The 23453-nt window shown below is 35.7% G+C and overlaps 1 protein-coding gene across 1 annotated transcript in view; it reads right to left on the bottom strand.

Moving 5' to 3' along the window:
• The window catches only part of LOC126367002 (uncharacterized), a 109649-nt gene that overhangs the window by 43158 nt on the left and 43038 nt on the right, over positions 1-23453 (bottom strand). Inside the window, exons 4-7 of the mRNA XM_050010351.1 lie at positions 6148-6317; positions 747-832; positions 359-481; positions 110-219 (exon numbers count right to left, since the gene is read on the bottom strand). Coding sequence (XP_049866308.1) covers positions 110-219; positions 359-481; positions 747-832; positions 6148-6317 — 489 coding nt within the window. The remainder of the gene's footprint in view (positions 1-109; positions 220-358; positions 482-746; positions 833-6147; positions 6318-23453) is intronic.

Here is a 23453-nt window from a genome sequence, read left to right as displayed (position 1 = left end):
GTGAGTAAATACCCTTAAAATCAATAAATAATATTTTTGCCGCGTCTAGGTGTATCTTCAGATATCAAACAATAATGAGTACATATTATACATACGGACAGAAACTAACCTCAAAGGGTGTGCTCTTTCCCAGCTGGGGAAAGTGTTGGTGGAGAACCGCGTGTGGACCAACGCCAGATACGTGGTGAACGCTGGGTTGCTCAGGTCTTTGAAGTACTCCTGCAAATAATTATCAAGGTGGATAGATGTTTTAGAAATCCTTTAGTATTTAAACCAAACAGATTTGGGAATATTCCTGGCAGTTCAATAGGATTAATTAGTACTTTATAACTGGTGAATTATAGGATTGTCGACTTACCCATAGCTGATTGGAGGTTAGCAGACCCTTGTACACAACAGTCTTCAGCGAAAGACTGCAGATGTAGAACCTCGCTCCGGGCACCACCAATTCGTGAGACGCACGTTTGCGCAGCACGAACACCTACAAACATAGACATTGTCCATACTCTGGGAAGACAAGGGTAGAAGGTAATAAGGGAGGAGTAGTGATTACGTTTTTATCGCTGGCCCGCCGCCCGACAGCCCATAGCGCGCGACAACGATCTGAAAAAAATACGCTAAGAGTGCCTTGCTCAAAGTGTACTCGAGTTTGAATTCGCAAAAACCCAGCGAGTTGCAAATTCATACTCTTTCTTTCGTAGGTACCTAAGTCGTGGTGTTTGTGTTTGGTCGTGTAGCCATCTTACCTGACGGGCGAGTTGGTTCTCGTCGCTGATATCTCCGGTAACAAACACTTGGCGCATATATGGCTCCGAGTTACGGGCCACCTGACCTGAAAGCCAGCCAAAACGGGCCGTTATTTACTGTCCTCTATAATGTATGCTTTACTTAAACTATCTATTATCTACTTCCTTAAATCAAGTCTTATCAGTCTAGACTAAAATCTGTATACACGATAAATAAGACAGTAATGATAACTTTTATCAAAGGACAAAATTTAAAAACAGCTGAGGAAATATTTCTGCCAGTCATCCGGAGTTGAAATAGTTGTTTATAATGGATTTTCTATGCGATGCATGGAAAATAGTGCTCCATATTTAGTTTCCATGCATCGCTTGACGACAATAAAAATATAAATATAAAATTTAAATAGCATGGAACACTGATGGTATTTTTTAGAAAGCATCGGTACATCAACATTGGTACAACAAGTATGGAATGGAATGATCGTTAAGGCATCAGGCTTGTGTGAAGGACGTTGGTTTGATCAAATTTAATTTACCATCTAAGTGTTGAACAAGAAAAGTCGACTTTAGGTCGAATATATTGTTTGCTCAACGTGAGATTCACTTAAGGTACAACAGCCGCAGGTAAACAGGAAAACAATTAAATCTTATTTACATTTATTGAACCCAATCGCAATGTGATGAATAATGAATCTCACGCCGATTTCAGAATAAATTAACAATGAGTAAATTTCCAAGTTAACCTATTAATTTATCTGTCTACCTATTTACGGTCTGACCATTCGTCGGTTTCATGTAGTTTTATTGACGTTAAAGATTTATTCATCATTTATGTCGACATGAATCTTGACGAAACGGTCGATCGTAACCTTGTGACATAAAGTCATTTAAAGCTCACATCAATTTCACTTATGCTTCGATCACAAGTGCCGAGTAAACGGCCATAACAGGGCATACTGAGCGTGTAAAAAAGTATGTGCGTATAATAAACATAAAGTATGACAATACGCACCTAGTACTTGGTACGTGTAATCAAGACATTAGTATCAAGATTTCATTCGCAATATTCGCGGTACAACTATGTATAGAGACGAATCTTTTGGGCACGTCTGAATATAGCGTGACTGACTCACAATAATAGTCTAGTTGGTTCTTCGAAACGGGGCGATGTCGCCTTAGATCGCAGTCATTTCTGCGTCGCTAGAGTTCAATTTCCAATCCATATTTACGTTCCATTTTCGTTATCGGAGTTATCGAATCGAGAAACGTGGACGATTTTACATAGCTCGTTGATTTTGTTGAAAGAACAATGAACTATACTTGTTAATTGCTTGTTAAGGTGTACTGCGAAAACGAGAGGCACGGAACTGTGTAAAAAGCGAGCTATTTATAGATTTATTACTCTAATTTTTAAGATGTTTTGGACGAAGCGTGACTAAGATTATATATGAAACTACATGCAACTTTACGATGTCGATAATCATTTGTATGTATTATTATGCAAGTTACGTTATCTTATGAGCTAATGAGTATCTAGGAAGATTGATTTTAAACTTTACTACAGCTTCAACAATTAATATACAATACATAACTCTCAATAGTACTTAAAAAACATTAAGAAAACAAAATTTCGACAGTCATCATTTCCGTCTTAGGCTTTCGTATTAAATCCGGCTGCAAAGCCTGTAAATTACTTGTGTTGTGTACCCACCCCATTATGAAGGGCGTTAATTTATACGAATGTCAAAAGTTATTATCTCTGGAGAGAAAATGTCGGCGCAAAACCGCTAAATTCAAACATGCCAAAAGGATCCTCTAACCACTGTCAGTCCATTAAGGGTGTAGGGACCCTAGTTTAGTTCCTATCCGTTACCTAGATGGCGTATGTGTAGCGTATTCAGTGTAAAACGTAAATAATTTAGTATTTTTCTCATTTACCATTATTTCTGAGGCTTCATATTATTTGTGCCGCAAGAGGTAAAATAATAATGTATTTATTTTCTTTAAATTATTAATTAAATATACATTCCCATACAAAAGTATTTACTATCTGTATTTTTGTTACAAATAAACGTAAATAAACATTTAAAAAACTTTTTTTATTATGTAGTTTCAAATAAAAAGAACATTTAAATAGGAAGTTGTCAATAGCTTCAGACCCAGAGTAATCCTGATGAAAATAGGAAAGGTTTATAATATTTTTTATTGTTGGTAGGTTCTCTAGACCTTCAGGTATAGGCAAAAAGGTGAAGAGCTCAATTAGCTTAGTTTATCTATGACAAAAATAATAATTTCGATCACCGAATGGTGTGGCTACACTTACGACATCTATCGTAGACGAAACGTATATAGCGAGGGTCCCAACACCCTTGAACAACAAACCATACAAAGCATGTCGACCAAGCCCGGCGGAATACCCAATAGATGACCTGCAAATAACAGAGGCAGTCATTTCGCTGCAAACTGGAGAAAGCAATTACAATCGAGTTTTTGTGCAAAATCTGCTGCAAAAAATACTTGTGAAAACGACTTTCACGTTGCGATACGCAGGAATGTAATATAATATCGAATGAGAGCGTTTTTTTACCATAACCTTTAAACAGAATGACCAGTTCAAACGGTCATAAACGGTGTGGATTCAATTACTTAGTGTACAATTATACAATAAATAAGTGATTTAAAGCTGTGAAGTGTTTCTACTCTGCATATCTGCGCCACGAACTCAGCAGTCCATATTTGAAGAAAATATATACTGAGCCGCCCAACATGACAATGAATGAAAATGTATTAGACGTAAATGTATTTTATCCGTCTTAATTGAAATACGACATTTAAACAATTACACCTTAGAAAGGTTTTACTGATAAGTTCACCTATTATTAGAACTGTAGTTAAATTAAGTTCTGTGCAACAAAGTATATTTTCATTTGATTTTCCCCAGGGTTTTTGAGCTTACAAAGAAAGAAGGACTGTTTTAACCACTTATACCCACCACTAACTGTCAGTTCGAGGTCGCAGGTTCAAAGCACGGGCCCAAACCAATCTTCATCATCTCTCTTCATTTCCACTCCATTTCCATCATTTCCTTTTCGGCGGATAAGAAAATGACATATAACTTAAAATTAGATGGTATTTACAGGAATTAGCACCACTGACTTATACCATATTGTGACTCTGCATCTACCTATCCCAAGCGAATAAATATTTCTGATTTCATGTCTAGTTGCGTAATAAAAGTGTATGCATAAACTAGATAAAACCAGATAGTCGCGAACTAGCGTGACAACACTGCCACACAGTTGTTTATCACAGACGTAAGTGCATCTCACCTTGGTTGAAGTCAAGGTTGACATCAAACTAGTTGACGTTACATGGTAAAACGTAAAGGTGCTCTGTCACCGGGAGCATTCGCCTGTAATGTAACATTTTATGATTCGATTTTGAGCACTAACCTGCAGGCTTAGCACCGTAAGCACGCGACTCTCTCTCGCCTCGACATACGTCACCCGTCACTCTCTCACGGTACAGCACAGAAAGAGACAGATGATCTCTGTCGCGGCGAGAAAGAGTCGCGTGCTTACGGTGCTAAGCCCGCTGATGTAACGCTTGGATCTGTAACGTTTCATTACAGGCGAATGCTTGCGGTGAGGGAACACCTTAATATAAATTATGCAACTTGTACTTTATGTAACAGCCTCCGTGGCCTAGTGGTTAGAACGATCTGGAGGTCCGGGTTCGATTCCCGATGGGGACATTGTCGAAATCACTTTGTGAGACTGTCCTTTGTTTGGTAAGGACTTTTCAGGCTTGAATCACCTGATTGTCCGAAAAAGTAAGATGATTCCGTGCTTCGGAGGGCACGTTAAGCCGTTGGTCCCGGCTATTAGCCGTAAAAACACCTCCACCAACCCGTAGTGGAGCAGCGTGGTGGAGTATGTTCCATACCCCCTCCGGTTGATTGAGGACTACATTACATAACATAACATTACGCCTGTATCCCTAAAGTAATAGGGAGACTATTGCCATTAACGGAGCACAAATCCTGGAAACCACGTGATATCAATTATCTATGATCCGAACAGGAATTCACACTCATAAAGTGGAATCCAGTGCTCTAGAGCCCGAAACGGGATTCGAACCCCACTATGAATAAGGACTAAGTGTAAGTACTAATCACACATCTCCCTAGCATTATCCCGTTTTTCACAGGGTCCTAATCTAACCTGAAGATTCGACAGGTCCGGTTTTTTACAGAAGCGACTGCCGACCTGACCTTCCAACCCGCGAAGGGAAAACCAGCCCAATACAGTTTAGGTCATATACTCCTTATACAAAATGCATTCTTTACGATGTATTATGTATTGAGGAGATCGTTTATATGATATGATTAAAATCGCGAGAATATAGAGACAAGCAACAAATGAGTACAATGACCCTACATCGTAAGTAGGCATGCAAAAAGAAACATAGTTTCACATAGATAAGTTTCAAGTTTCAACAGAACAATAAAGCATCTCGGGCCAAGTAGTTAACGCCATCTGAGGCAAAACAGTAAAACAAAAGCGATAAAGCGTCGGATGTTTTAGGAACTGCTGAATGAAACACAAGAATGACATTTCTAGTTCAAAACGATAGCTCACCTTCCGATAATGAGGATAAAAACTAGAAGCTCAAATGTAGGCGGCAGCACTGTTCAGTGTTCCTTAAGTTTGGACAGTTCTCCATCCTGTCCAGCTAAAATTCGTGATAAATTGCTATAACATGTGGAGCAACGTGGAGTGTATCCTGTCTGAAGCATGCGTTTCCAAAAAGCAGCCAGTTTTGATTGAAATTAAGTTTTTCTGTTTTCTTCTTTCCGATCTTCAGGGAATAAATATAACACTGATTTCGCAGTTAAACGTTGCGCAAAAGGTTATAGTGCAAAAATATAACCAATACAATATGTTTGGGGAACTGTCAAAATTTAAGAACACTCAACAGTAGCGACTCCTGATGGGAGAAATAGGCAGATTTTATCCTCATTCGACTTTCTTCTTCTAAAAGATGAATTTCTGACGTTATTGACATAATCTTGATCTCACATGGGGTCGCGGACTGACCGACAGCGGGTAGCAGGGTAGTAGCGAAAAACTGTAAAACCGAACGGAGCCAAGAGGGTTCGCGTTTGTTTCTCGAGTGAACGAGCACCTAAACGTGTCGCAGGAGCCACACGCGGCGAAGACGGCGAAGTCATCGCTTTTTATAAATCTTTGTATGAAATCGTACCGTTCGTTCCTATGGATTTATCAAGCAGTGCGACAGTAGTTACTGCAACCGCGTCACGGTAGCACAGCTAATTTGAATGCGCCTTTAGTCGCCACCCGCTGTCGCCCAGTGCGCGACAAAAGCTTCAATGACATACCAATAGTGGAGTTGTTAGTGGGCACGGTTCTCCAGCAGAGCACGCGGAGCCCGAGGCTTTCTGCTAGCGCCCCGAACCGGTCCTCGATGTCCTGATGATGAAGCTTGTCCAGGAAGAAGATGCCTGTGGCGTACTTCCCGAATGGCGGCAGGTCGATTTGGTGGGTGTCTCTGGAAATAAGAAACGAGGGGTTAGTATTGCTATTTTCATTTATAAATTCTGAATGCGGTCACCTGGATCAAAACTCTATCTCCGTAGCGGAGCTGCATTGTGTTACGGATGCGGCAAGTCAACTTGGTTGAGGAAGCTTAAACTGGAAATATGATCCCGGCAGGATATTTTTTTGCCACACGCAATAATAATTTTTAAAGACATTCCATCCACTTCTAATGGGACAGTGTGGTGGATTATGTTTCATACACCTCCGGTAGGCAGAGATGAGGCCTGTGCTGCGTTTATATATGTTTACTATTTTATAAGAAAACGAAGAGTTGCAAAAGAAAATTAACAAAAAAGGAACGGTGGGCGACCGGAATGGAGATCAGTTCAAGACATTCATACTCCTGCAATGTCCCATTGGAAGTCAAGTAGACAAGTAAAAATAACAAATAAAATATGGTATTTTGAATAGATATGTCAATCCCACTCCATTCAGTAGCAGTGTATTCAGAACACGTAACCCTATTTGATTTCCATTCCACGGAAAAAGCTGCCCTGCATATATTCAAATACCAGGTATCTCAATTATATTCCGAAATTAAATTCTCTGTATTATGTACCATTCATTCCTGAATATATATGCATATTTATTTCGAATTTCCAAGTAGTTTGTCTGTTTTTGGGTTCCGAACATTACTAGGAAAAACGGAACGATTATAGGATCACTCTGTCTGTCTGTCGGTCAAGACTCGTTTTCGCAACGCCAAAGCTTCTTCGGAACCCTTGGTGCGCGAGTTGGCCGGCTTTTATCTTCTTTACTCCCCGTCCCGGTTAAGTGACGTATAAAGGTAATTTATATAAAATCTCAAACTTGAACGAATCTTCCCAAGTAACTGTTTACCACAGGAAAAGACAATTATTGTGGACTAGCTTTTGCCCGCGACTTCGTCCGCGTGGCGTGTTATATAAGAGAGAGATCTTTGTGTGTGTGGGAGTGCATATCAAATTTCAAGCATCTAACTTATGCAGTTTAGATTTTTTCATACATTTTTTTTCCCAATAACTCCCATTTTTCAAAATACAGCCAAAAATAAACTTTATATTTACTAAGGTATGCATGCATGCTAGATTGAATCAATTGATTGAATTGATTTTTTTTTAATTGATTGTTCATTGAGTTTTAATTTTAATACACACTTCCTCTCTTCCCTTCAACGTTGCTGTGCCCTACAGGGTCCATGTTTTAGTTCCTATGCCTATGTAACACCCCATTGTACTACATGGAATTCAATAAATAATTTAATTGAATTGAATTGAAAACATCTATCTTACGCGGTTTCGATGTTTTGTGTGTTTTTTTCCCGCTAACTCCCGTTTCCGTGGGAATTTTGCAATATCCTGTTGCAATTAAGCTTTAAGTTAACTAAGGTACCTGCATGCCAAATTTCAAGCGTCTAACTTAAGCGGTTTAGATTTTTCATACAAAAGGATTTTCCCACTAATTTCCGTTCCCGTGGGAATTCCGGGAATTCCTTTCTTAGTGCACCTCTACGGTACCTAAGCTATGTCCCTTCCAAATTTCAAATGCCTACGTTTAGCCGTTCAGGCTATGCGTTGATATGTCAGTCACTGAGTCAGTCAGTTTCTCCTTTTATTTAGATTTGATTTTTTCATACAAATGTTTTTTTCCCGCTAACTCCCGTTCCCGTGGGAATTTTGTAATATCCTGTTGCAACTAAGCTTTAAGTTTACTAAAGTACCTGCATGCCAAATTTCAAACGTCTAACTTGAGTGGTTTAGATTTTTCATACAAAAGGATTTTCCCGCTAATTCCCGTTCCCGTGGGAATTTCTGGAATTCCTTTCTTAGTACATCTCTACGGTATCTAAGGTACCTGCGTGCCAAATTTCAAACATCTAACTTAAATGGTTTAGATTTTTCATACAAAAGGATTTTCCCGTTAATTCCCATTCCCGTGGGAATTTCGGGAATTCCTTTCGTAGTGCACCTCCACGGTACCTAAGATACCTGCATGACAAATTTCAAACGTCTAACTTGAGTGGTTTAGATTTTTCATACAAAAGGATTTTCCCGCTAATTCCCGTTCCCGTGGGAATTTCTGGAATTCCTTTCTTAGTACATCTCTACGGTATCTAAGGTACCTGTGTGCCAAATTTCAAACATCTAACTTTAATGGTTTAGATTTCTCATACAAAAGGATTTTCCCGTTAATTCCCATTCCCGTGGGAATTTCGGGAATTCCTTTCTTAGTGCACCTCCACGGTACCTAAGATACCTGCATGACAAATTTCAAACGTCTAACTTGAGTGGTTTAGATTTGTCATACAAAAGGATTTTCCCGTTAATTCCCATTCCCGTGGGAATTTCGGGAATTCCTTTCTTAGTACACCTCTACGGTATCTAAGGTACCTGCATGACAAATTTCAAACGTCTAACTTGAGTGGTTTAGATTTTTCATACAAAAGGATTTTCCCGCTAATTCCCGTTCTCGTGGGAATTTCGGGAATTCCTTTCTTAGTGCACCTGTACGGTATCTAAGGTATCTGCATGCCAAATTTCAAACGTCTAACTTGAGTGGTTTAGATTTTTCATACAAAAGGATTTTCCCGCTAATTCCCGTTCCCGTAGGAATTTCGGGAATTCCTTTCTTAGTGCACCTCTACGGTATCTAAGGTACCTGCATGCCAAATTTCAAACGTCTAACTTGAGTAGTTTAGATTTTTCATACAAAAGGATTTCCCTTCACTACTCTGCTCCTATTGATTGTAGCGTGATGAAAAGTATACTATAACCTGTCCAGGAGTGTGAAGAATAATTGTACCAAGTTTCATTAAAATCCGTCCAGTAGTTTTTGTTTCTATAAGGAACATACAGACAGACAGACAGACAGACAGACAGACAGACAAAAATTTTACTGATTGCATTTTTGGCATCAGTATCGATCACTTATCACCCCCTGATAGTTATTTTGAAAAAATATTTAATGTACAGAATTGACCTCTCTACAGATTTATTATACACTTCTCATCAAAAAAATCGAAACACTTCCGTTTTCATTGTTTCTGTCCGAATTTAACACAAAAATGAATTCATACGATGAAAAAAAATACATAAATGTATAGCTGGCAGTTTGGCCATTACAGTAATAAGCGAAAATTCTAAATTCAAAATTTAAATTTCATTTGTTTATCTTATAAACGAAATGAATCACTGTTTTGAGACAAATGTGTGTTTAGGGTTGGAGTACATTTAGCGTTTAAAAACTAAAAATTGGCGCCTACCCTTAAACTTTTTGTTTTTTATTTCAATACTGTGACTTTGGGACGTCTGAAAAAAGGTTTTTTTTCTAAAACGTATGGATACTTCGCCCACAGAAGCCGCCCAAGTTGTGGCATTGCTGGATTCTGGCCTTAGTCAGCGTGTTGTGGCTGCAAGACTGCATCTAAGCCTGTCATCTGTTCATAGAGTCTATAAACGTTATCGGGAGACTGGTTTGTTCACGCGCCGTTCAGGATCTGGCAGGAATCGGGTCACTTCTGAGCGAGATGATCGATTTATTGTAACAACTTCTTTAAGAAATCGACGCCTTAACGCTTTTCAACTGCAGCAGCGGCTTCGTGTTGTACGAAGGGTGGCTGTAAGTGACTCTACAATTAGAAGAAGGTTGAAGGATCGTGGACTGGTACCGCATAAGCCAGCAAATGGGCCGAAATTAACTGCAGACCATCGAAGAGCGCGCCTTAACTTTGCACGTGAGCACCTAAATTGGTCATACCTACAGTGGAGCAAAGTTCTCTTTTCTGATGAGTGTAAAATTATGCTGTATGGTAACGACGGAAGGAACAAGGTCTACAGAAGAGACGGAGAACGCTATGCACAATGCTGCATTGAAGAAAAGGTCAGCTATGGTGGCGGTTCGTGGACGGTTTGGGGAGGAATCAGCGCCGACGGTAAGACAGAGCTTGCTTTCGTGTCTGGGCCACGTCTGCCTGCACTAAACTGTCATCGGTACGTCGAAGAGTGTCTCGAGCCTCATGTGATGCCCTATGCACATTTTATTGGCAACGGCTTCATATTCATGCACGACAATGCTAGGGCTCACACCGCGGGCGTCGTACGAGATTATCTTAACGAAGTCGATATCTCTATTATGGAATGGCCAGCAAGAAGCCCGGACATGAATCCCATTGAACATCTGTGGGATGAATTAAAGAGACGAATTCGAGCAAGAGATCCTGCCCCAGAAACACTTAGCCAGCTGCAAGATGCAATCCCAGAGGAATGGGACAATATACCACAGCATGTGATCGTGACTCTCATCCGATCGATGAAGAACCGTATGGAAGCAGTAATTAGAGCTCGGGGAGGGAATACAAGTTATTAAATAAACGTTTATTAGCTTTTTTTTTCATTTACGTGTGTTGTTTTATCCATTTCCTTTATACTCCATACGGAATAAAAATGACTCATTTAACAAAATACGAAACCTATGAAAAATTCATTTAAATTTAGAACATTAACATTAAGATTTGATAAGCTCATATTACTTACTATTAAACGACATTTAACATTTATTCCTAAATGTACACATTTTTCTGATAATCCTGACAAAACGTAAACTTGCAAGGTGTTTCGATTTTTTTGATGAGAAGTGTAAGTATAGATAAGATTTACTGCGGTTTTAAGTATACCGCTTTCATTTATCGCCACTTGAAGCTTAAGTGTAGGGGTGGGTAAAGAAAAGGTAAATATTTCGCGTAAACTTAACTTGCCACTGAAAAATGATTCTGCATTACATATCATGTGCTTAAATTCTTGGCTATTTTTATTATGGAGTTTGTCTAAAAGTGAGACCTACCTATATACCGAAATAGGTCATTAGCAGTGGTCGTCGTAGGTATGCTAATAGGTATATCCTAAGGTTTGCTTACTATCGCATATGACCACGGTAATCACCTATATATTCTATTCGGAAGAATTTCAGAGAAATATTTTCTTGCTCGATATTCTTTGAGAGCGCGATTTTTCCGTAGTCGTTTTTTAATTTTTAAACTAGCAATACCAATAGGTAAGGCTCTTCAACAAACGTGCTGGATGGTTGAAAGAATGAGAAATATTTATTCGGCAAAAACACACACATTGTTAGTAAGGGTAATTAATAACTGAACGGACGAACGAACTGTAACAGTGAAAGGTTACTAGTCCACAGCAGCAAAAAGTTATTCGTCAAAAATCGATATTACTAAGAATCTATCACGTATCAAATCGAACGAATGATTGAACTTGAACGATTTTGATTGATCAATTGAATTAGATACTCATAATACTAGATATCAGAATATCAACAATGTCTGCTGGTGAGCTGTTATCTAAAGGTCATAGGATCGCGTCTGCGGGGATGCGCGCGCAGTGACGTCATCGAAACCCGGCGGTATTGACCAATGGAAGCCTACGAACTCTATGCTGTAAGCGGTGGTAACGACGTGTTTACGGGAATTTAGGCGCAATTTGTCATGTGATAAGAATGAGGATTTCGAGTTAAGTTAATGAAGATGTCAAGTTTATTATTGAGACTTGTTGTTGGAGCATAATTGGTGGAGTAAATCTATAGGCATGTTGGCTTCAATTGTAGCCGGTTATTATGTGGCTCTGAACTCAAGCCGTCATGGTTCTTTATCAATACATAGTATACTTATGAAGAATGGAAGCCGTGGTAGCCCAGTTAGTAAAACGCTTGCCTCTCACTTTGAGGTCGCAGGTTCGAATCCAGCACAGGCCTAAACCAATGATTGTCGAATTCGTTTTCGAATTCATGTTTGGATCATAAATGATTATTACGAGTAGGTAGTTATTGGGCATTCTAAATCATCTTTTTTTCTCAATTTCACTCACAGCTCGCTCGCCCGACGAGCGAGCTGTTTCGCTTCATTTCGAAAAAAGATGATTTAGAATGCCCAATAACTGATTCGAAATTGTGGAGACCGATTGCAATTGAAAATCAACTAACCTTTGCTTATTGTGTTGTTTCGTACTGTGAATCATTTTAACATATATACTTAGGTCAACAACTTAAGATTTTAGTACATGACAGACGGCTCCGGAGATACACACGAGTGATGAAATTTATGAAACAAAAACAATCCTTGAACCTAAATAACGTTTGTCCTGTTACGAATGGTTCTAAAGTACACCGTCACGGTAAACTATTACCAAATTCAATTCGATGCATAGTTTGTGGTCCGTCAAACTGTGGAAAGACAAATTTAGTAATAGGACTTTTATTACATGAAGACGGTTTACGTTTTGATAACTTATATATTTATTCAAAATCTCTTTACCAACCAAAATATATCTTCTTAGAAAAGGTATTAAAATTGGTACCAAACGTAACATTTGAAAACTATACTGAAAGTGAAGAAATTTTGAGTCCTCATCACGCCAAGCCTAATTCCATAATAATTTTTGACGACGTAGCCTGTGAAAATCAAAACAATATTCGAGATTACTTTTCTATGGGAAGACACAAAAATATTGATTGCTTTTATTTAAATCAAACATATACCAAAGTCCCAAAGCAACTTATTAGAGACAATGCAAATCTGATTGTGCTATTTAAACAAGATGATATAAATTTAAGACACATATATGACGAACATGTTGGGTCTGATATGTCCTGGATACAATTTCGTAAAATGTGTTCTAAAGTATGGAAAAAACAATACAGTTATGTTGTGATTAATAAAGATTGTGAAAAAAATAATGGGTGTTATAGGATGAAATTTGATACATTTATTGTTCTCGATTGAACTGGTATATTAAATACATCATTGGATCTTAGCTTTCATTTGTAAACTGAACAGCACCGAAGTCAATCCCAAATGGAAAAAGACCTTAAACAACGAATCATAAAATCTGCATCTGCAGTGAAGAAAAAAGTGAAGATGATGAGGAATATTAAAAATAATAATGAACAAATTTTAGAAACTATTTTCGAACCAATATCCAAACCATTGAAGGAAATCGCAGCTAAGCCTGCGAAAGACCATATAAACGATTTTGAAAATAGTTTTAAAACTGAAAAAGAAGAATCAGTCGAAAGCGATAGTAGTTACGATTGTTCGAGCGAAGATGATTTAAATGAAGCTACTCCTAAGCCCCCACTCCTAAGTACTCCAGTCAACGACTCATACGGCAGTAATAATTTTAGTAATGAATCATTCAAAACATTGGAGTCGGATTCAAGTCCACTTAAAAATGTATCATCGTGGTCTTTATCATCTGATGTTATACGAGATGTTCCTTTTGGATTAAGATATGATCGTGGAAAGCTTATGATGGGTATTACACGAGTGTCAGATGAAGAAGATGGTCTACATATTGGTAATCTTAATTTCGAAAAAACTCCAGGTTTTATGGAATTATTAACAAAAAAGACACCTAATCTGTCATTAGTTACAGAACAGGATAAACAAGCGTATAAGGTTGCGTTGCTTGAAACCAACGCGCATCGTAGAGACTATGATCAAAAGAAACCAATAAAGAGCAATAAGGGTTTAAAGTATTTACGTATTATAAAACCGCTGTTCAGACATTCAAAAGAAAGAGATTTTTCAAGTACCGAAAATCTTACACAAGGAAGAGGTCTTCCCCTGTTAAAGAAAGTAAATCAAAATACAGATTTCGTTTATTGGGATGATCCTAACGAATTGGTAGAAAGGTTAAAATTGCTTGTTGCATCCCGTGACGCTGGCAACACTGGGTTGGATAATGAAATTATTTCAATTATAGAAGAATTGCGTGAAGCTAATATTATTAAATAAAATAAGATATAATGACAAAATTTGTACAGTTGACTTCTATTTGTGCATTTGTTAACACAAAAATGAACATAGATAAATTTGGTCATCACGTACATAAACGTTTACGTCTATCAGATTATTTCGAAGCATTAAATGATACTTTAGTGAAATCAGATACAGGAGACTTTGATTTAAAGCTCACACGCTTACAAGGACTACCTTCTCCGTCATTTAATGATGAAGCAGTTAATAAACAATACATTGAAACGAAACTGAAACAAATATATTCTACCAAAAAATTTGAACAGAAAGTTAAAAGTGAAATAGACTCTTATTTAAAACAGTTTAAAGAACAATTATATGTAGCTTTGTCAGCTAGCTATTATAATAAGCCTGAAATCGATAAAATAATTGCAACTATATCAAACAAAAATACCTCTAAAAAAGCAGCATGAGTAAACAGAGTATCGTGGAAGAACTACATAAACCTGCGAGACGGAATTTTCCTCGTCGACCAACAGTTATTAAAGGAATCGATGATTTATGGCAAGCAGACCTTATTGACATGCAAAAATTTTCTCATTATAATAGTGGTTTTAAGTACATACTGGTTGTAATTGATACTTTTTCTAAGTTTTCTTGGGCTATACCAATAAAATCAAAAGCAAAAAATATGATTGTGCAAGCTATGCTAAATATTTTAGATAGTTCTGCACGCAATCCTTCTTTTTTACAAACAGATCAAGGAAAGGAGTTTTTTAACGCTTCTTTCCAAAATTTGATGAAGCAGTATGATATTAAACATTATTCAACATTTTCTACAAAAAAGGCCTCAATAGTGGAGCGATTGATCAGAACGTTAAAAAGTAAACTGTATAAATATTTTAGCTTAGAAGGCAAATATAAATGGGTGCCGAAAATTTTAGATTTAGCTGTTACATCGTATAACAATAGTGTGCATCGTACTACTAAATTTAAACCGATAGATGTAAATAAGGAAAATGAACACATTATAAAAGAAAACATCCTCAGTTCACAAGTTAAAAGAAAAAAAACAAAAGCAAAATACCAAATTGGTGACCAAGTACGCATTAGCAAGCACAAAAGTGACTTTTATAAAGGGTACACACCGAACTGGTCTACAGAAATATTTAATATAGTGAAAGTTAACAACACTAATCCCATAACCTATCATTTACAAGACAAAAATAAAGAAAATATTCTTGGTTCATTTTACGAATATGAATTACAAAAAACAAAATTTCCAGATGTGTACTTGATTGAAAAGGTTATTAAAAGAAAAGGTAATAAACTTTTTGTAAAATGGTTGGGATTAAATAAAAATGAGAATAGCTGGATTAGCATAAATGATTTGAAATAGGATGTATAAAAGAAAGATAACCGTTATATTGTCTCATTAAATTTCTATCAATGAAAGGAAGTGGTCTTCTAAATAACATAATAAGTAATTTGCCAGTCGAGTTACATTTACCAGGTTATCAATTCTGCGGCCCAGGAACAAAACTAAAGAAAAGATTATTGAGAGGCGATAGAGGAATAAATAAGTTAGATGAAGCTTGCATGCATCACGACATAGCTTACACTAACAAGAATTTAGATATTAGACATAAAGCAGATTTTGAACTAATGAAAATTGCGCGTCAAAGATTGAGATCGAAGGATGCAGGAAAGGGTGAGAAAATGGCTTCATGGTTAGTAAAGAATGCTATGAAGGCCAAATTAAAAGCCGGTGCTGGTATTAATGCATTTAAGAATGGCGTTAGTAAAATACGTACACATTTGAAAAAAATAAAATGCAAGGACAACAAAACGGCAATAAAGATTGCTTACCTAGCAGCAAAAAAGATCTTCAACAAGAAAAAAGGAGTACATTTACCGCGCTTAATTCCCATTCCAAAAAAGACTGGTGGAATATTACCATTGATACCTATATTTGCTGGATTATCAGCACTTGGCACTCTAGCTGGTGGTGCGGCTGGTATTGCTAAAGCAGTAAACGATTACAAATCAGCACAACAAAATCTTAAAGAATCTGAACGACACAATAAGATGATGGAATCTATTGCTATTGGAAAAGGGCTTTATGTAAAACCCTACAAGAAAGGGAGTGGATTATATCTAACCCATCCAAAAAACTGAAAAAGCGGCTACCCACACGAGCTCTAACCAATATCGACATATTAGAACATACTCAAAACTTGCCTTATTTTCGTGGTGTTTTTATGAGAGATAGTCTGCCAAGAAAGCCCAGAAAAATTGAATGCGCTGTTTTGAACCTAGATAGTTCTAAAAATTCTGGTACTCATTGGGTAGCTTACGCTAAAGTAAATAATTACTGCCAATATTTTGATAGTTTCGGTAACCTGAAACCTCCTCTAGAGCTAATTCACTACTTGAAGGACACTTTGATTAATTATAATTACTGTCAATTTCAAACATTCGGTACCACCAATTGTGGTCACTTATGTATTAAATTCTTAAAAAACTTTTGGAAAGAGTATAAAATAAAATGATACACAACACGTATTAGTATTCATTTCAACAATGGCTTTCACTCTGTCTATAACTGGATGCGAATCTACGTTGACGACATATTATTCACCAGCTCTGGATTTGAAGGGAGAATATGAGTGTGCATTGTTATATTTTTCGACATTTAATTCAATACCTAACATCGATTCAGAAAATAATATGTTCTTTTACGGAGAAAATGGAATTCTTCAACTACCGGAGGGTTCGTATGAACTCCAAGATATATTTGATTATTTAAAAAAAAACGTTAAAGATTGTGTATTAAGATTATCATCTAATAATAACACATTGAAAACTAAACTTTATAGTTCAAAAGACATACACTTTGAAAAGGACAATTCGTTTGGTGACCTATTTGGTTTTAATAAAGAAATATTAAAATCAGAAACCTTACATGAGTCGCACTTTCCAGTTAATATTATAGCTACAACTATTGTGCGAATAGAGTGTGATATTGTTAGTGGCTCCTTCGTTAATGGAGTACCCAGTCATATAATTTATGAATTTGTGCCTAATGTACCACCAGGCTATCGCATTATAGAAATACCTAAAAACTTAATTTATTTTCCTGTTAATCAAAACTCAGTTAGCCAAATAAATATAAGACTGCTCGACGCAAAAAACAATTTAGTTAATTTACGCGGTGAGGAAATACAGTTGTATTTACATCTCAGGAAAAAATGTTAGTTTACAATAAAACCACGACAACAATTCAAAATACTGTTAGTTTACAAAGCGCTTCGCGAAAAATAACACCTACGAAAAGGCTTAAAAAAATATCTAAAGAAAATAAACAATTTCTTAAATTAATTGGTTTATTAAAATGAATATTTTAAACGTGTTAGAGTCCCCAGTGTCTGATAACAGCATTGAAAGTTTCGAATTTCATTCCTACAAACCATATGTAACAAGTTTCAACAAGAACGATGAAATCCGGATCCCTATTAATCAGCAAGATTTGTATGTGTTGCCTTCCATGAGTACTTTATTCATAGAGGGTAAAGTAAACGTATACAAAAATGATGATAAAGCAACGGTTACAGACATACATTTTATCAATAATGCTATCTTATTTTTGTTCCAAGATATTCGTTACGAATTAAATGGAATAGAAATTGATAAAATTAAAAATGCAGGTATAACAACAACTATGAAATCATATTTGTCTATGAATGAAAATGAATCAAAATCAGCAAAAATATGGGGTTGGTCAATTAATGGTTCTAAGAATATCAATAGTGGAATATTTTCTGTATCTATACCTTTAAATAAAATATTAGGTTTTGCAGAGGATTATAAAAAAATCATAATAAACTGTAAACACGAGTTGGTTTTATTAAGAAGTAATACTAACTTAAATGCTTTACGACTGAGCACTGGAGAAGTAGTAGATGATATTATTATCACCAAAATAGTTTGGCGTGTACCTCACATTAAAGTTTCTGATCGCGAGAGAGTTAACCTACTGAAACATTTAGAGAGAGACCGTTCTATCACCTTAGCTTTTAGAAATTGGGATGTTTATGAGTATCCTTTGCTTCCTAAAACGCAAAAACATACTTGGTCAATCAAAACGTCTTCTCAAATAGAAAAACCACGCTTTATAATAATTGGATTACAAACGAATAGAAAACAAAATGTAAAGAGTTCTATGTCAGAGTTTGACCATTGTAATGTAACTGGTGTTAAAGTGTTCTTGAATCAAATATATTATCCATATGAAAATTTGAATGTAAGTTTTTCTGACAATAAAATATCTTTATTATACGAGTTATATACAAGATTCCAACAGTCGTATTACGGACGACGTGCTGAGCCGTTGTTAAGTCTGAAAGAATTTAAAGATATTGCCCCCCTTTTTGTCATTGACTGCTGTCGACAACAAGAAACTTTAAAAGGCTCAGTAGATGTCAGAGTTGAAATAGAAGCTGACCAAGATATACCTGATCAGACTGCAGCTTATTGTTTAATATTAAACGATTGTATTTTTGAGTACAAACCTTTAAGCAGCATAGTAAAAAAAATATCATGAACACAAATATCATCTTCGTTGATCTTCAAGGATTTAAAGATATTAATAATAACTTTATTGTGAAGGAGTGTGCAATAGCAACAAAGGCGTCTACTCAAAATTTTTTAGTGAAACCACCCTTTGCATACTCTACTTTGTCAGCTGAAGAAAGAAAACAAGTGAGGTGGTTAGAAAGGTATCGAGGACTATTTTGGAGTGAAGGTTTCGTAGACTATCGTGAATTTCTACGTTTAATACCAGTTTACTTAAAAAATAAAAATGTATTTGTTAAAGGTAGTGAAAAAATTGAGTGGATTAAAAACTTGTGTGTAGATTGTAATATTGTTGACATAGGAGAGGAAGGTTGTCCAAGTTTGATTAAATTGCATGAAAAATACTGTATTATTAAAAACTTAAGATGTGTTCATCATTTGAAACAGTGTGCACTTCAGAACGTTATATGTTTAAAAAAATGGTATATAGACAATAATGTGTACCTTTTCAAACATTTTTATAATAATAAAGATAAATGTGACTGATTTGATTTGTTTTATTTTATTTTTTGATGTTAAGGAAGGCATGAAATTAAACACCTATTAATTAAATTTTCATTCACTATTTATTTCACATTAACGATAATGTTGTCTACTTTCATAACAATAAATTAACATTTTTTTGTGAATACTTATTACAAAAATACAAAATATTCCTTTAAAAGTTGTAAAATATATCATCACTACTTAACTTTTTTGATATTTTGTTAACTATGTTTTCGGTTTGGTCGAAAATGTCATCAACAGCGTCTTTAACAACATACTGCGCATTTAACACAACACTGTCACTATCTGCTGTCTGGGGTGATGACGATGCTTCTTCGATCAAGTCCTGGATGGTTATTTTGATAAGACGAATTCCCTTTCTTGGCTCCTTTCTAATTACGAAAGATTGAAGAGGTTTCGTTTTATTTGACTTTCTTTTAATTTTGAGACTACTGTTTGTACCAGGGTTTTCGCCTGTTCTTGAAGATTTCATGATAAATTACAATTAGTAAATTTCGCAATCATAGGTTATCTGAAACAAAATAAATAATATATTAATACTTAGATATTTGAGAGTTAGAAAACACATTAATATTAAACTTAAAACTCACTGGCACTTATTTTAAATCAAGCAATCAAAATTGATGACACGTTGTAGACTAAGAGGCGCTAATTACTCACTAAATAAAAACTAGTAATGCTTACCTGAGTACGACTGGTGATGAGACTGCACTATATTGTCTAAACTTTCATTTCTTGCCGCCACTTCAGAACCCATTTGGTACATAAGTTGAAGTGCCTTGTATAGAACGTTATCACGATTGTTATGTACCACGTACTGGGCTCTAGAATTCAGTTTCACGCTTACTTCACTATCTGTCTCTTCCGTATGCAAAATTTCGAGTTTGATTATATATTTAGGAATATCGGGACTCATATTTATGATAAACGAGGCTTCTGCCGAAGATAGTTGTAGCTGCTGTCTCGACATGATCAAAATTGATAATCAGGGAGGATATACGTGTTTAGGTAACTCAGAACTGTTTGCTATGAAAGTAGACAACAGAATGAATTATTTCTTCAAAATAAAATAAAACTGCTGAGTCTAAAGATAAAGGCAGTTGTATGAACTGTTGAGCTTGCAAATTCCAACCTAAGCTAGTGAATAGGAAATAGTATAACTTATTCATTCTGTCATATAGGGTTTGCCTTATAGCTCATGTTACAAATATGAGTTAGTTGGACTGCCACGTGATCTACCTGCAGTATTTTTTTAAGAACATGTCTCTACTTGTTTAAAGCAGGCGTAAGCAGTTATGTTATCAAGGAATGACTTTTGTTAAAAAATAATATCTATAACCCATCAAATCCAAGAAATACCACGTGAAATTGCAATTCCAGCTATAAATCTTGTATGAATATTATATTTTTTTGTTATAAACTTGTATGAATGTCAAAAGATATTTCGAGAATTTGATGGTCTTCAGTTTAAGTTTTGCTTCCAGAAAAATAAAAACAAACATGAATTTTAATACTTTATTACAGTAAAAACATAAACATAAAATTCTAGGTATAGACCTCCCCTCAATCAACCGGAGGGGAATGGAGCATATACTCCACTGCAATTTGTGCAAGCGTTTTGCTAGTAGCCCTCAACGGCTTAACGTGCCTTCCGAAGCACAACATATATTGGTTCTTAATACTAATTAAAAGCTAAATTTTAATCTGTTGATATATAAAACTCAAAATATTTTTTTATGACCCCACGACAGAGTTGAAATCTGATCTCGTAATATAACACGTTTATCGTCATTTGACGATAGTGCTACCTTATTAACAGATTGTGTAAAAATTTCGTGTCTAAGAGATTTAAATATAATATTCTTTTTTCGGATCACATCATTTTCCATCAAAACTTTGTTATAATCCTTAAAATGCATATTTTTAATCACAGACTTTTTTGTTCCCTTAGCCTTTTTTAATTCTATTTCTTCGGTCTTGATAGAATACAGTTTAGATCTTAAGCCTACAAATTCAACAATAAGTTTGCCGCCTAACTCGTCTTTAAACAAGCCAGGTATCTTTTTATTACGACAAATAATCTCATATACATTGTTTTCATCATAATTACTCGTATCGAAATACGATTCAAAGCTCAGTTTTAGGTCTTTGTATATGTCTTTGGTTTTTATATAATACAAGAAACTGTCAGTATCTGTATAACAAATATTAATATCAGGTCCGTAAACTGGTTTCATTACAGAATAGTGAAAATCGTACATATGGCTTTTAGAAATCTCTAAAACCGTAAAACCTATATAAATAGGTTTATCTAAAGTTATTGTTTCTGGTTTCATCTGAATTGCAATAAAATTATCTGTAAAAATAGTTGAACTATTATAGTTGGGCCTTGATATTAAATGCTCCGCTGTTAATTGCTTCTTGGTCTTATTTCTTGAATCCGACCACTGATTTACTAATTTTACATTTAACCTTTTCTCAGTGTCCTCTAAAGTTTTACCAAAAATGCTATTATTTAGTAATTTGAAGAAGTCCTGTTCAAATTGAGATTTTGCTTTTTTACGCAACTCTGTATTCAAATCGATATATTGTTTTAAGAACGGACTTTGTTGAAATTTGATAGCTCTATGAATTGTCTTTAATTTTAAACCATGTTTTAAGCATGTTTTTAGATGCAAATAGTGAATAACGTACCTAAATTTGTCGTATAAATTAGGAATTAATTTCGAAGTTTTTGATCCGGGGGGTTTAAATTTTTGAGGACAAAATGGAAGGTCGTTGTGTAAGTCATGCAGATGATCAGGATATTCTAAGTCTACTTCAAAGATATAACCGTAACTCGAATTATCTGGAATGTTAAGTATATCAAGAGAATCGATTTCGGTTTTGGAAATTAATTCGAAATTTGAGTGTGGCAAAAAACCACACATTGCGAATCCATATAGATTGTTACAATCTATGTATAATAAATAGCTCTCTGCAATTTTAGAATCATAATCTGACAGGTACCTATTATTAGCTTTCGCGTACCTAGTAGAACACAAACAAACTCCTCCGCGAATACCTTTTTGAATCATACGAATTATTTCTAAATCTTCTATAAGTTGTAATTTAACTTCAGTCTTCAGTAACATAGCATCAAAACTTAAACTTGGAGCAGTCATATAAAACGCTGGATCTAACCTATAGTTATTTTTGCACGTTGCGCGAAAGTTTTCGAAAATATCGGCTAATAACAGTACATCAGTTTTTAGATATATGTCGGTATATTCACCTAGATTTTTCAAATTAAATGTTTGCCAAACACTTAATGCGTGATTATAATCAGACTTAGAAACGACTTCGTCGCTTATACTGCTATAGAAGCACTCTCTCGGTGGTAACTTATCTTCCGTGTAAGATTCCCAGTTAGTCATGTATTCATAAGGATAAACACCTTTACGTCTTAATAAATTAAATTGTCGATTTTCAGGATAAAAGTGTGCCAAGTGTGTAAAACCGTCTTTATTTATATTTTCTGCTAATTTCTCTAAACTGGTGCCCAAAAATTTGAAAGAATCCACAAAACGGACAGGTACGTACTCTTGCTGACCTTGGTGATTTATTGTAAAGAATTTAGTAAAAGAAATATAATTCTCTTTGGTTTTGGCTATCACTTTAATGTCACCAGCAATGTTTGCTAATTCACGTATAAACAGATGACTGTCATAGCCTGATAAATTATGAAAAAAAATGGGGATGAATTTCGGCAAACGAAAACGAATATTACAGTAAGAATGTGCAGCACCGCGATAGCGACCTGTTAAATGACAGTGGTCCCTAACTTTGTCTTCAAATAACAGTTTGTTACACAAGTAGCAATAATGGGACTTAGAAAAACTTTGCTTTTCTTCATCGGTCAAGGGCAGCATTTTAACAGGATTGTTAAGAATATCATAAATTTTTAATACATCTCTTCTAAGGTATTCGATAAATTTGTCGACGCAATCCTTACCGCGATAGGATACATACCGATTTAAAGAGTTATCGTAAGAGCAAACAACATAGTAACCAAATGCGGAAGGCACATGCTTTTGTAGATTTCGTGTGCACTTGTCCTGCTCTATATTATTATTTGGCTGTAATAAAGACTCGAAATCTGCGTAAATGACAAATGGCATATCCTGCATTCTTTCAAAATGTTTGAACTGTATGATAGAGCCT

This window comes from Pectinophora gossypiella, chromosome 5 (assembly GCF_024362695.1).
Source record: "Pectinophora gossypiella chromosome 5, ilPecGoss1.1, whole genome shotgun sequence".
NCBI classification, from domain to species: domain Eukaryota; kingdom Metazoa; phylum Arthropoda; class Insecta; order Lepidoptera; family Gelechiidae; genus Pectinophora; species Pectinophora gossypiella.
This window is presented reverse-complemented; position numbering and strand designations above follow the sequence as displayed.